The 14,492-nt window shown below is 46.3% G+C and overlaps 1 protein-coding gene across 4 annotated transcripts in view; it reads right to left on the reverse strand.

The window, feature by feature from the left end:
- Nucleotides 1–2,966: 2,966 nt before the first annotated feature.
- The window catches only part of LOC123765802 (myb-like protein V), a 36,630-nt gene continuing 25,104 nt past the window's right edge, over nucleotides 2,967–14,492 (reverse strand). For all 4 annotated transcript variants that reach the window (XM_069337237.1, XM_069337239.1, XM_069337236.1 and 1 more), the window contains one exon: nucleotides 2,967–3,465. In XM_069337237.1, the coding sequence (XP_069193338.1) occupies nucleotides 3,245–3,465 (221 nt within the window). In that variant the 3' untranslated portion in view covers nucleotides 2,967–3,244. The remainder of the gene's footprint in view (nucleotides 3,466–14,492) is intronic.

The following is a 14,492-nucleotide window of genomic DNA, read 5'->3' on the forward strand; positions in this document are numbered from 1 at the left end:
CATACACACAGTGGTACCTCGGAATGCGATTGTCCCTGTATGCGAGGTTTTCGGAAGGCGAGGTGTATTTACTCCAAAAATTTGTCTCGGAAGGCGATGGTTACTTCGGGAGGCGAGTTTGAACGCGAGTTTGTTGATACGCGTACAGCCGACCTAGCGCGTGGTCGTTCGGCGATCGTCGCCCCTCTGCCCCGCTGCCCCTCAGTTCACCATTGTCTCGCGCTCAGTGACTACCCCCACATCAATTCTTGTCGTGGATTTTCAGTGTTTTGTTGGATTTTTGGTGATTTGTCTATACAATTTGTTATTATATATCTCACCATGAGTCCCAAGAAAGCCAGTGGTAAGGATAAAGGCCAGAAAGTTCATGTGAGGATGACAATAGAGGAGAAACAAGAGATCATTCGGAAGCATGAGAACGGTACACGTGTTGTTGATCTTTGTAGGCAGTACAAGAAAGCGACATCAACAATATGCACTATACTTAAGAAGAAAAATAAGATTATGAGTGCTAATGTGGCAAAAGGAGTAAGAACATTAACGACACAAAGACCACAAATACTTGAAGAAGTGGAAAAAGTTGTTATTAATTTGGATACACGACAAGGAGTTGAGGGGTGATAGTGTTTCGGAGGCCATTATTTGTGAGAAAGCCAGGGTGTTGCACGAAGACCTTCTAAAGAAGACCCCTGCAACGAGTGATGCAGATAAGAAAGAGTTTAAGGCAAGCAGGGGCTGGTTTGAAAAATTTAGAAAGAGAAGTGGTATCCATAGTGTTACAAGGCATGGGGAGGCAGCCAGCTCAGACAAACCAGCCGCTGGACGATTTATTGACGAATTTAAAGAGTTTGCAGAGACTGGGGAATACTTACCGCAACAAGTGTTTAATTGTGACGAAACAGGACTGTTTTGGAAAAGAATGCCTAAGAGGACATACATTACCAAGGAGGAAAAATCCTTGCCTGGACACAAGCCTATGAAAGATAGGTTTACGCTTGTGCTGTGTTCAAATGCGAGTGGCGATTTGAAAATTAAACCCTTGCTAGTGTATCATTCTAAAAATCCAAGGGTTTTCAAACAGTATAATGTGCAGAAAACCCGTTTGTCTGTGATGTGGAAGTCTAATAAAAAAGCATGGGTCACTAGGCTTATTTTTTCGGAGTGGGTGAATGAAGTGCTGTGCCCTGCCATAGAAAAATATCTGCAGGAGAAACAATTGCCACTCAAAGCCGTGCTTCTCCTTGACAATGCTCCTGCTCATCCTCCAGGCTTGGAAGATGATTTGATGCCTTAATACAATAAATTCCTCACAGTTAAATTCCTTCCTCCTAACACCACTCCTCTAATTCAGCCTATGGACCAGAAAATCATAGCGAATTTTAAGAAACTGTATGAAAGGGCACTTTTCCGGAAATGTTTTGAAGTGACTGAAGCCACAAACCTCACCCTCAAAGAGTTCTGGAGAGAGCATTTTAACATTTTTAGTGCTTTAAAACTCGTTGACAAAGCCTGGCAAGAAAAGACTCAAAGAACCCTGATCTCTGGCTGGAGAAAATTGTGGCCTGAAGGTGTGAGAGAACTAGACTTTGAGGGGTTTGAGCCTATAAATGATGCGCCTTTTGTTGAGGAAATTGTTAGTCTAGGCCAGCAAATGGGCTTGGAATTGGATGGTGATGATGTGGAGGAGTTGGTGGAAGAACACAACGAAGAACTGACCACCGAAGAACTCCTAGCCCTTCAACAGGAACAGCAAGCCAACACAGCAGCGAATGATTCTGCAGTGGAGGAGGAGGTGGCAGCAGCACCAACAGCACCAGCGAATGTCCCTTCTGCAGTAATTAAGAAGGTGTGTCAGATGTGGGAAGAGATTCAAACAACTATTGAACATACTCACCCAGACAAAGCTGTAGTTGGCCGTTGTCTTAATCTTTTCAATGACAATGTGATGCCTTACTACAGAGAGAGCTTGCGAAGAAGGGAAAAGCAAGCTTCCATGGACAAATTTGTGGTGAGGAAATCGAGCAGCGAGCCTCAACCAGGACCTAGTGGCACTCAGGTTAAACGTCCCAGGGAGAGCACACCAGAAAGGTCCTCACTGCCTGATGTGATTATGGAAGGGGACTTCCCTTCCAAACAGTAACTCCTCGATCTCCTCCTCCCCCCTCCTCACCATCTTCCATACGCCTACAGCACTCGACAGTAAGGTAAGTAATAACTGGAACATAGTTTTGTAGGTTTATTTAGATGAATTAGGTAAATTAGGTATAAAAATTTAGTTTGATGTGGGGTTTTTGGGGTAGTCAGGAACGGATTAATTCATTTCCCTTTATTTCTTATGGGGAAATTAACTTCGGAATGCGAGTTTTCGGAAGGCGAGGCGTCTCCAGGAACGGATTAAACTCTTATTCTGAGGTATGCCTGTGTATGTGTGTGTGTGTGTGTGTGTGTGTGTGTGTGTGTGTGTGTGTGTGTGTGTGTGTGTATATATATATATATATATATATATATATATATATATATATATATATATATATATATATATATATATATATATATATATATATATATACTGTATATATATATATATATATATATATATATATATATATATATATATATATATATATATATATATATATATATATATATATATAACTGTGCTTGGGGACCCACCACCCTTAATTACCCCTACTCCAAATTAATCAACAAAAATCTGAAATTACAACCATCACACAAAAATAACCTGCACACGTAAATAACATCACATGAAACAAGAAGGTATGACAGGATGTGCAGAATACCCCCGTTGAAAAGCAGAGGTGCAACAGGAACTTCTGAGAGAAGCACACATGTGCAGTATGTGCAGTATGTGCAGTATATGCAGTATGTGCAGTATGTGTACCACCCAGGCTGTGGTACTGCACATACTGCACAAGGATGGATTGATAAATTAATATATGGACTACTGACTTTAAACACAAGTTTATTGATTTTATTAAAAAAATATATCATATATGTTACAAAAATACTTAGGAATTTTTTCTTAGAAATTATATTGTTCTGTAAAGGAAGTAAGATTGATGGGAGTCACCTCTGACTTAATTACATAAAGTTTATTGATTTTATTACAAAAATAAATCATATTTTACATAAATAATATTTTGTTTATATTTATTTTTCTGTAAAGGAAGTAAGATTGATGGGATTCACCTCTGACTCAATTACATTATCAAAAAATAGTTTATTATCTGCTATCAGACAAATAGTGCGTTATTTTCTTCTGAACCATCATGACTTGCCCTTTTCCAACAGATTCATCTTCCTTCTTGACTATCTTCAAATTATTTCTTTCTTCTTTTCTATTTGATGACTTCAAAATAATGGACGTCTTCGACCCTTCTAAGATATGATCTTTGGGAACCCTGATGAAGGTACTTGCTTCAGCAGTAAGTGGACACTGATGTGCTGAAAATGTGGAAAACATAACATATATAATAAATATATATTTCTTGCAAAAAATAAAACACCAAAATCACAGAAATTTGGAACCATAGTAGTCTGTAGACAGAGGCCACCAGGCATTACAACAATCGGTAGACAGAGACCAAGAAGGGCAATTGTGGTGCCACAATGGTTTCCAAGAATCCTAGCATAGATTATTTGAGTTAAAATTGGTTTACTTTTACCAAGGGGCCATTTGGAGGTAGGCCCACCCCAGTACCCACTGTGTGTGTATTCTTCCAAATAGTGTAGAGGTGCCATAGGCACAATCAGAGCACTGTATAAACATCAGGGGTCCGTGGTTGTTCAACGTCCTACCAGCGACTATAAGAAATATTGACGGAACAACCGTGGACATCTTCAAGAGAAAACTGGACTGTTTTCTAAGAGAAGTTCCAGATCAGCCGAGCTGTGGTGGGTATGTGGCCCTGCGGGCCGCTCTAAGCAACAGCCTGGTGGACAAAACACTCACAATTTGAGCCTTGCCTTGGGCCGGGCTTGGGAAGTAGAAGAACTCCCAGAACCCCATCAAGCAGGTGTAATGTACTCAGGTAACTAGTGCCCAGACACAGAAACTAGACACCTCTAGACACCAAACTAGACACAGACACTAGACAGAGTTCCACATAAGAGGTTGTTCTGGAAACTGGAAAATATTGGAGGAGTGACAGGTACGCTTCTAACATGGATGAAAAATTTTCTGACTGATAGAAAAATGAGGGCTGTGATCAGAGGCAATGTTTCGGACTGGAGAAATGTCACAAGTGGAGTACCACAGGGTTCAGTTCTTGCACCAGTGATGTTTATTGTCTACATAAATGATCTACCAGTTGGTATACAGAATTATATGAACATGTTTGCTGATGATGCTAAGATAATAGGAAGGATAAGAAACTTAGATGATTGTCATGCCCTTCAAGAAGACCTGGACAAAATAAGTACATGGAGCGCCACTTGGCAAATGGAATTTAATGTTAATAAATGCCATGTTATGGAATGTGGAATAGGAGAACACAGACCCCACACAACCTATATATTATGTGAGAAATCTTTAAAGAATTCTGATAAAGAAAGAGATCTAGGGGTGGTTCTAGATAGAAAACTATCACCTGAGGACCACATAAAGAATATTGTGCGAGGAGCCTATGCCACGCTTTCTAACTTCAGAATTGCTTTTAAATACATGGATGGCGATATACTAAAGAAATTGTTCACGACCTTTGTTAGGCCAAAGCTAGAATATGCAGCAGTTGTGTGGTGCCCATATCTTAAGAAGCACATCAACAAACTGGAAAAGGTGCAAAGACATGCTACTAAGTGGCTCCCAGAACTGAAGGGCAAGAGCTACGAGGAGAGGTTAGAGGCATTAAATATGCCAAAACTAGAAGACAGAAGAAAAAGAGGTGATATGATCACTACATACAAAATAGTAACAGGAATTGATAAAATGGATAGGGAAGATTTCTTGAGACCTGGAACATTAAGAACAAGAGGTCATAGATATAAACTAGCTAAACACAGATGCCGAAGAAATATAAGAAAAATTCACTTTCGCAAACAGAGTGGTAGACGGTTGGAACAAGTTAGGTGGTGGAGGCCAAGACCGTCAGTAGTTTCAAAGCGTTATATGACAAAGAGTGCTGGGAAAACGGGACACCACGAGCGTAGCTCTCATCCTGTAACTACACTTAGGTAATTACACTTAGGTAATTACCTCTACTGTAAGATAACTAGTGGGAAAATGCAAGTAATGCAATCTAACAAGTGAACAAAACAAATTAAGAGTGCGACACGTGGTAGCAACACTGCCACTATGAAAACACCCACTACTCCATCGACTGGGATAATTTTTTAGCAAGAGGAGGAGGAGAAGAATGGCTAAAAATGACCAGACTCTTCCACCAACTCGGTCAAATGCTAGAGAGGACGCAAACACAGTGGCCTCCTTACCAGAGCCTCAGATATTATCACGAAGTAAGGCATCCAGCACTTTCACTAACACGATAACATCATTTATATTTGCCAACATCCAGGGTATAAGAACACGCAAATCCAACTAAGTTCACTTTATAGATGGTCTCCTTCATGAGGCAAATGCAGTGTTTGCAGCCCTAACAGAAACCCACACAAAGGACTACCATGATGGTGAAATATGGATCTCAGAGTACAATCTTTTCATATGTGATGGAAACACCGGCTTCAGGGTGGGGTCAGCCTCTACATCAAAGACACACTCATCTGTACTGAGCTGCTAAACACCTCAAATGATATGGTGGAAGTGCTAATAATCAAAATAGAGATCCTAAATGTACTTATTGTCCTTGTATATATGTCACCGGAGGCAAACCCTCAGCGGTTTAAACACCAACTAATGAAAATAGAACACTGCTTGGAAAACCTCACAAATCCAGCTCCGATCATCATCCTGCTTGGGGACTTCAACCTACGGCACCTGAAATGGAAGCACCTGGCTAATACAGTAATATCAGAAAGAATACCAGGAAGTAGCCTAAATGAACAGGCACATGCAAATGACCTGCTACGGATGTGCGACAGGTTTGCCTTAAACAAGCAAATAGTAGAACCAACTAGGAAGGAGAACACGCTGGACCTCATTTTCACTAATAATGATGAATTGATCAGAAACATAATGATTACAAATACCTGTTACTCAGATCACAACTTAATTGAAGTTATGACAACCATGGGGAATAGATCTTCAAAACCAGTCCAGATTCCCGGTGGAGGAGATTTCAGCAAATTCAACTTCAATAATAAACAGATAAACTGGGAGCAAATAAACAAGGACTGCACAGAAATAAACTGGGAAGAACAGCTAGAAAATGCATATCTGAACCAGTGCCTGGAAAAAATAAGCTCAGTAGCACTAAAAATATGTTTAAACCGCATACCCCTAAGAAAAAAGAGGAAGAGATGCAGATTGGAACGAGAACGTCGTTCCCTATATAGGCAAAGAAAGCGAATCGCGGAACAACTTGAGAGTCGCACCCTATCTCAAGAACGGCGAAGAAGGTTATGTAGAGAAATAGAAACAATTGAACTCAAGCTACAAGAATCATACAAAACCCAGGAGAGGCAAAGAGAGCAAAAGGCCATCAGTGAAATAGAGAGGAATCCGAAATATTTTTTCTCCTATGCAAAATCAAGATCAAAAACCACATCTAGTATTGGGCCCCTGCGAAAGGGAGATGGAACTTTCACCGATGACAACAAAGAAATGAGCGAGCTACTGAGGAAGCAATACGACTGTTTTCTGCGAGCCATTAAACGCACTAAAGATTTCTAACCAAAATGAGTTTTTCATGGATATGATACCAACATCAAATCATATATCAGACGTCACCCTATCCCCACTGGATTTTGAAGAAGCCATAAACAGTATGCCTATGCACTCTGCACCAGGCCCGGATTCTTGGAACTCCATATTCATCAAAAACTGTAAAAAACCACTATCACAGGCCCTCCACATTATGTGGAGACAAAGCCTAGATACTGGCATTATCCCTGATATACTAAAAACAGCAGAGATAGCACCAATTCATAAAGGAGGAAATAAGGCAGAGGCAAAAAATTAGACCGATAGCACTAACATCGCACATCATAAAAATTTTTGAGAGTGCTAAGAAGTAAGATCACAAAATACATGGAATCACAGCATCTGCATAACCCCGGACAACATGGTTTCAGAACAGGGCGCTCTTGCCTGTCGCAGTTGCTGGACCACTATGATATGGCATTAGATGCTATGGAAGACAAACAAAATGCTGATGTAATTTACAAAGATTTCGCAAAAGCTTTTGATAAATGACCATGGTGTTATTGCACATAAAATGCGTTCAAAAGGAATTACCGGAAAAATAGGTAGATGGATCTACAATTTCCTGACTAACAGAACACAATGTGTAATAGTCAACAAAATAAAATCCAGCCCATCAACCGTGAAGAGCTCAGTCCCCCAAGGTACTGTGTTTGCTCCAGTATTTTTTCTTATCCTCATATCGGACATAGACAAGAACACAACCTATAGCACTGTATCATCCTTTGCAGATGACACTAGGATCTTCATGAGAGTAGGCAACATAGAGGACACAGCAAACCTCCAATCAGATGTAGATCAGGTCTTTCTATGGGCTACAGAAAATAATATGGTGTTTAACGAATATTAGTTCCAGCTCATGCGCTATGGACAAAATGAAAATATAAAAACTGCAACCACGTAAAAAACTCGGGCAAATCATAACATAGAACGAAAAGGCAATGTCAAGGATCTGGGTGTACTCATGTCTGAAGACTTTACCTTTAAAGAACATAATAAAGTAGCCGTCACAACTGCAAGAAAAATGACAGGTTGGATAACAAGAACTTTTCACACTAGAGATCCTATACCGATGATGATACTTTTCAAAATGCTTGTGCTCTCTAGAGTGGAGTACTGCTGCACAATGACAGCCCCTTTCAAAGCTGGAGAAATTGCTGACCTGAAGAGCGTGCAGAGAATCTTTACTGCTAGAATCTACTCAGTAAACCATCAGTAAAAATTATTACTCAGTAAAAAAAGTAACACATCTAAACTATTGGGATCGACTAAAGAGCCTAAATCTGTACTCCCTTGAGCGCAGGCGGGAGAGATACATAATAATTTACACGTGGAAAATATTAGAGGGGCTGGTCCCAAACCTGCACACAGAAATAACATCACATGAGACCAGAAGACATGGCAGGATGTGCAGAATACCCCCGTTGAAAAGCAGAGGTGCAACAGGTACTCTGAGAGAGAACTCTATCAACATCAGAGGCCTGAGACTGTTCAACACGCTTCCGCTAACACATAAGGGGCATAACTGGCAAACCCCTCACAGTGTTCAAGAGAACTGGATAAGCACCTCCAAAGGATACCTGATCAACCAGGCTGTGACTCATACATCAGGCTGCGAGCAGCCGCATCCAACAGCCTGGATGATCAGTCCAGCAACCAGGAGGCCTGGTCGACGACCGAGCCGCGGGGACACTAAGCCCCGGAAGCACCTCAAGGTACTTGCCCTACCATCTCCATGATTTGATGCTCTGCAAATACAGCACACATCAATTCATTGCACACTTTTATAATAATTATTTGAGAATATATAACAAGTACTTTATATTTAAATTTTTTTTTTTTATATTTGTAGCTATACAATATTTGTATCCCTGGTTTCCATACAGTATATTCTAAACAAAATATATATTAACAAAACACATCACAACAAATAGTTGACAGCTGGTAGATTGCCAAACAACAAAAAGAGCTTTGAATATATGATCAGATATTCTTGAGATGGGACAGGAACCAAAGACTCGCCAGGTCCAAAAAGCACACTTGAAGCCTCCCCAAAACCTCCATTCATTCATTCACAAACTTCTCCCAAGACCATCATGAATTAATGAATGAATGCATGATGGTCTTTCCCCCAAGACCAAATGATCCAAGGTATGATCCAAATATGGAAATATATTCCCCAAAGATCAAAATATTCAAGATATGATCAAAATATTCAATCAAAACTAGTGACATCAAATCAGCTTATAGAGTGGGTATCAAATCAACAGGAGGGTATAAATAACAGGAGAATTTGAGTTAAACTAGATAGCTGCTTCCGCAAGTCAGACCTTTTCAAATCTGCAGTCTCTAGTAAATCAAATGTTTATGTGAATAAATGTCTGACCAGGTTCAGACAAAATCTCTTATTTAAACTGCGGGGTTTCTGGAAAAATTCCTCTGTAATTAAACATTGTTTTGTGGGAGACAATACAATTATAGCTAGGGGGACTGACACTGGAAAAACCTATTTTATAACAACTGAAGCTCACCTCAATTCTCCTGAATGACTGTGGGATAGCTGCTGAATAACCAGAGTTCAAATTATAACCTCATTTAACTACCAATGTGTACTTTAGCTGTGCCTTTCCTTCCAAAAGGTTTTAACTTAAAAAAACCCAGCGTTGAATGTAATGAAACGCCATTTTCTGGGTGAGACCCAGAGGCTCCCCGGAGCTTTACCGGCTGATATGCTAATGTCAGACTTTGGCATCAGTCATGTGTATGGAGTTCTAGGGCCTACCGGGGACCACGAGCCAGAACCTGGCCCCCTCAGAGAGGCAAGGGGAGCAATGGCCTATAGAAACCCCCGTGTGGTTGGAAGCATTCTATGTCTGCCATCGACCGGGTCAAGCATCCAGAAAGGTAAGCATTCCAAAACAAACTCCCTATTCTGGTGAAAATTGCTACCTAAGTGAATAGAACTCTTCAACAGAAAACAAGGAAACTAGTGTGACGTCATACGTCACCGCGCCGCTGTCTGCGCAGCTCCCCCCTCCCCGGGAGGGGGAAGGGGGAGCCCCAGACCTCCCACGCCGGCTATCCACCCATCAGTTCTGAGGCTGGATGTCAAAACACGCGAAAAAACGCCGACCGGAGGGAGGGAGGGTTGCCGGGGAGCCTCCGGGTCTCACCCAGAAAATGGCGTTTCATTACATTCAACGCTGGTTTTCTGGGGGGAGCCCCGTCGGCTCCCCGGAGCTAACTACCCACAGAGGAAGGTCAAAGGGACAAAACCGGGAGGCGGACACCACGCACCCTTCAAGGAGGCGAGACAACCGGCAGCAAACGCCAACCCAAGGCGCCACAGCCCCGAAAATCCCGGGAACAACACGAGAACCACGAAGCAGCAAGGCCCCTGCACGAACACCAAAAATCCATGCCTGAAAGACTGCAAGGCCACGTCGCCCAGACGGCAGCGAGAGCAGCGAAGCCACGAACGCCACAGGCATGAGGGAAGAACACAGGCAGCTTAGCCGCAAGAACACGGCTGACCACCCGGGACACCATCACCCGCGAACCGGGAAGAACAGAACCGGATCAACGCAAAACGCGCTCCGGACCCAAACGCCGTGGCACGCAAACAACAGCAGAGGGCCGCCACTGAACACAAAAACGACACACCCCCGGCCCGACCAACGAAGCACCAACAAACCCTGGACCCCTCCAGAATGCAGCAGCCCCACCCCGCGCCAGAAAAGATGGAGACTGCTGCCATCAAACAACCAAAACGCTAAAACCGAAGGAGCAAGAAAACACAGCGAACCGATCCCCAGAGGCAAAGGCCCAAAGGAAACAGCCGACGAAAAAACACACCGGAACCGAAGGGGCACTACCAACCGAGGAGAAGACAGAGCACGCTGACCAGAGACCAGGATGGTGCAAGCGGCGCACGAACAGGCCGGAGGTGAAATGACGCACAAGACAGCTGACTAACGGTGCAGAAGCAACACCAAGACCGAAAGCAAGCTGAAGCGGCTCCGCCTGCGCCGCACGAAAAGAGGCGACAGTATGTGGCAAGATGACGGCCCCCAACCCCCACTAGAAAACCAAGCCGAGAGTAAACCAAGCTAACAAGAGGAACCACCTAAGAAGGGACAGGAAAAGGAAGGACCGCCAAAATACCCCATACTGCCGCCAAGAGAAGCACGCAGGTGGGACACCAACCACGAAGCCACCCGACCACCAACCGGAGGCGAGACCACGAGGCAGAACATAAGCAGCCCCGACAAGGCCCCCCCCGAGCCCAGGAAAAAGGCGGAGCCGCGAGAAGATCTCGGGCGCGACCACCGAAACCCAGGCGGCACAAGGAGATGGAACGTCTGCCGAACAGAAAAAACTCCCCGAAGCATGCAAGCCCGCCAGGAGTTCAGAAACGACGGGTCCGACGCGAGACATCGCAAGAACCCCCCCCCCCAAAAAAAAAAAATAAAACAACAACAACCGGCAGGGCAAGATAGAAAAACCAAAGAAGGCGGAAGGGTCGCCGCCAGAACAGGACCCGAACCAAGGGGCACGAACAACTGCAACAGACCGAGACAAAGAAGCACATCACAGGACACAGGCTGACCAACGCCTAAGAACACACGCAGAACATCCCTGCTGCAGAAGAGGCAGGAGGAAAGAGCAGAAGCACAAAAAAAAAAAAAAAACAGGAGAACAACCAGGGGTGGACAATCAGGCAGGGACAAAAACCCCACGCAATCCCCAGGCACAAAACGGCAGCAAAGTGCCACTCCACAACCGGACACAGGAACAAGGACACGCCACCGTGAAACACGGTACCAATGCACACGTGCAGCAGCAGCAGCAACAGGCACCACTGCAACATGCAACATGTAAATAGCAACTCCCCTCTGCAAAGGCAGAGAACGGAGCAGGCAGACCCCAGACAGGGCCAACGGAGACACGACAAAACCCTGCAGGCCCAGAAACCTGCACCAGGTGACCGACGGCGGAGAAACCCGCTCGATACCTGCTGGATGAGGTACTGGGAGCTCTTTTACACCTCAAGCCCGGCCCAAGGTCAGGCCAGACCGGCCAGAGGATGGCCCACCAGGCAGCTGCTAGGAGCAGTCCACCGGCCCACATACCCCCACAACCAGGACGGGCCGGAACTGCCATACGAAAACAGGCCAGTGCGCCCTGGAAGTCCACGGACGAACCAGCAAGAAGGCTTATGCTCGCAAGTAGGTCGTGTAACAAGCACAGACCACTGATGGTAATACAGTGTTCCCCAAAAGTGCCAATAGCACCACTGCACTCCACTGGTACTATCCCGCAAGTTCTACCAGATAGGCGGGACCCAAGAGCCAGAGCTCAAATCCTGCAAGCACAGCCAGGAGCCTCACCAGGTGAGTACAGAACCAACCCTACAACCCCCACACCTCACAACATTAAAAAAGGAGGGTCCCCTGAATGACTCCAGCATAGGTTGGACATGCACATGAGGGGGACAGGAAGGGGTGATAAAGGGACAGTCACTGGTGTGCGAACGGTCTCAGTCGTACAAAAATATACCTAAATAAAGACAGGTATAGGAAACACCGCCGCATCCAGCGCCCGGCCAAAAGACGCCAGACCGCAGAAACTCACCTGGCGAATGGTGGCTCGAACTTGACACGACTCAACCGCTCCCAGAAGAACTTGGGAGCACTGCCAGGTGAAGACGCCAGAGCCGGACTCTGCCGGACCCGCAGGAGAACAGGGAGAGGCGAAGGAGGCGGTCCACACCCATGACACAGGGAAAACCGCGGTGTCCTCCCCACAACTGGGAACCAGGACACCCCCGGCGCAAAGGGGCACATACCGCAGCCAGGGAGAAGAACGAGAGGCGAAGCACTGTAGCAAAAAAGGGCGCAAAACCCCAGCACTGAACCACCGCCCAGACCAAAACAAACTCCACGGCGCATGCGCATAACACGCTGGCCGAACCGCACACCCTCCCTGCGGGAAGGCGCCAGCCAGGACTATTGCACGAGAAAAGGAGCCAAAAGAGGAAGCAGGAACAATAAAACCGGCCAAAGAAGCCAAGAGCCCAAAAAAAGGGAACCCAAACGGGCGACAAGTAGCCCAACCGGGCGACAAGTAGCCCAACCGGGCGACAAGTAGCCCAACAGGGCGACAAGTAGCCCAACAGGGCGACAAGTAGCCCAACAGGGCGACAAGTAGCCCAACAGGGCGACAAGTAGCCCAACAGGGCGACAAGTAGCCCAACAGGGCGACAAGTAGCCCAACAGGGCGACAAGTACTAGGAGCCGACAGACGTTCCAATAATGCGGGAAGTAGCGAAAAACCTTCCCGTACCCTCGAGAACACAGAAGCCAACACTAGTCCCGAAGGCACACGAAGGCGCAGGCGCACCCGAGATCAGAAGTCACGCAGAACCCCATCGAACGGGGAAAATGACAAAAACACCGTCCCAAAAAGCGGGGGAGGAAACATCCACCCACAGGACGGAACCAACCGACTCAAAGGCCAAGGAACCGAGCCCGGGGAGGGGCCGATGTCCAACAGCACGTACGGCGAATGGGGAGGAAAGACCCCACTCCGCGTAACCACAAGCCCCGCCTAGAGGGGGATAAAACCCCCCACGGGGTCTAACGGGGCCAAGGCCCCCCAAGTCAGCCCCTCCCCAGCCCCGGGAACCTACACGACAGGCCCCGGGGCCGAGCCGTTCCCCCAAAGCCCCGGCCGTACCAGAAAACTGGGGCAGCCGTGAAAACACTAAGGAAGGGAGCCCACTGGCAGACTCATACAACACGGCTGGAGGAACAGGCCCAAATGCCCCCGTCACTACCCCGGAAGGGGAATTCCCCGAGACCGCCCGAGTCTCAACACCACCAAACACCCCGCCCTGAACCTACAGACGGTAAGGAACCGGATGCAGGCAGGAAGGGTGAACCAGGGGAAAGACAAGGGGGCGTGGATGGAACCGAAGCAACCAACACCCCCAAGTCCCAAAACGAAATACAACGGGGCAGCCCCGGGGCTCCCGGGGAGGAAACCACGAGAACGTTGCCACCACCAAGGCTCAAGTGCAACGCCCCTGCTGCCCGCACCCGCTTTGTTAGCACAACTGGGGAACCGAGCCACAACGAGCAACCAAACTCGCAGGACACCGGGTCGAAGGTGTCACCGACCCCACAGGCAGCAGACGGAGGCAAAACAGAGAGTCACCCAGAGACAAAAGGTGAGAGCAACCCTCAAACTCGCTGGAAGCGAGGGGGGGGCTCTGGGGTCACATCCATCGGACCCGCGCGCCCCCAGGGGTTTCCCAGGGTCCCGAGCGTTTACTTTAAGAGGACTCGCGCTCAGGTAATCCCAGGCAGGGTACTGCTAACCAGCACCCAAGCTACCAAACAACTTTCTAAGAGCTGAACCCCCGGGACGTGTACACTCACGGGGACCTAGCAGGGGGTACCACCAGAAATACTCAGAACACAAGGGACACAAGGGGCAAGAACGAAGGCAGACCCCCCCACCAGGTATATAAACAAAAGAAAAAGAAAACCCCGCAAGAGGACAGCGTACCCAAGCGGAACAGAGCCGGCCGCTATGATTGGTAAAGACAAGCTGCACAGTACCCCGCGCCCCACCAGTGCAAACACTGCCC

The sequence above is a fragment of the Procambarus clarkii genome, chromosome 37 (assembly GCF_040958095.1).
Source record: "Procambarus clarkii isolate CNS0578487 chromosome 37, FALCON_Pclarkii_2.0, whole genome shotgun sequence".
Lineage (NCBI taxonomy): Eukaryota > Metazoa > Arthropoda > Malacostraca > Decapoda > Cambaridae > Procambarus > Procambarus clarkii.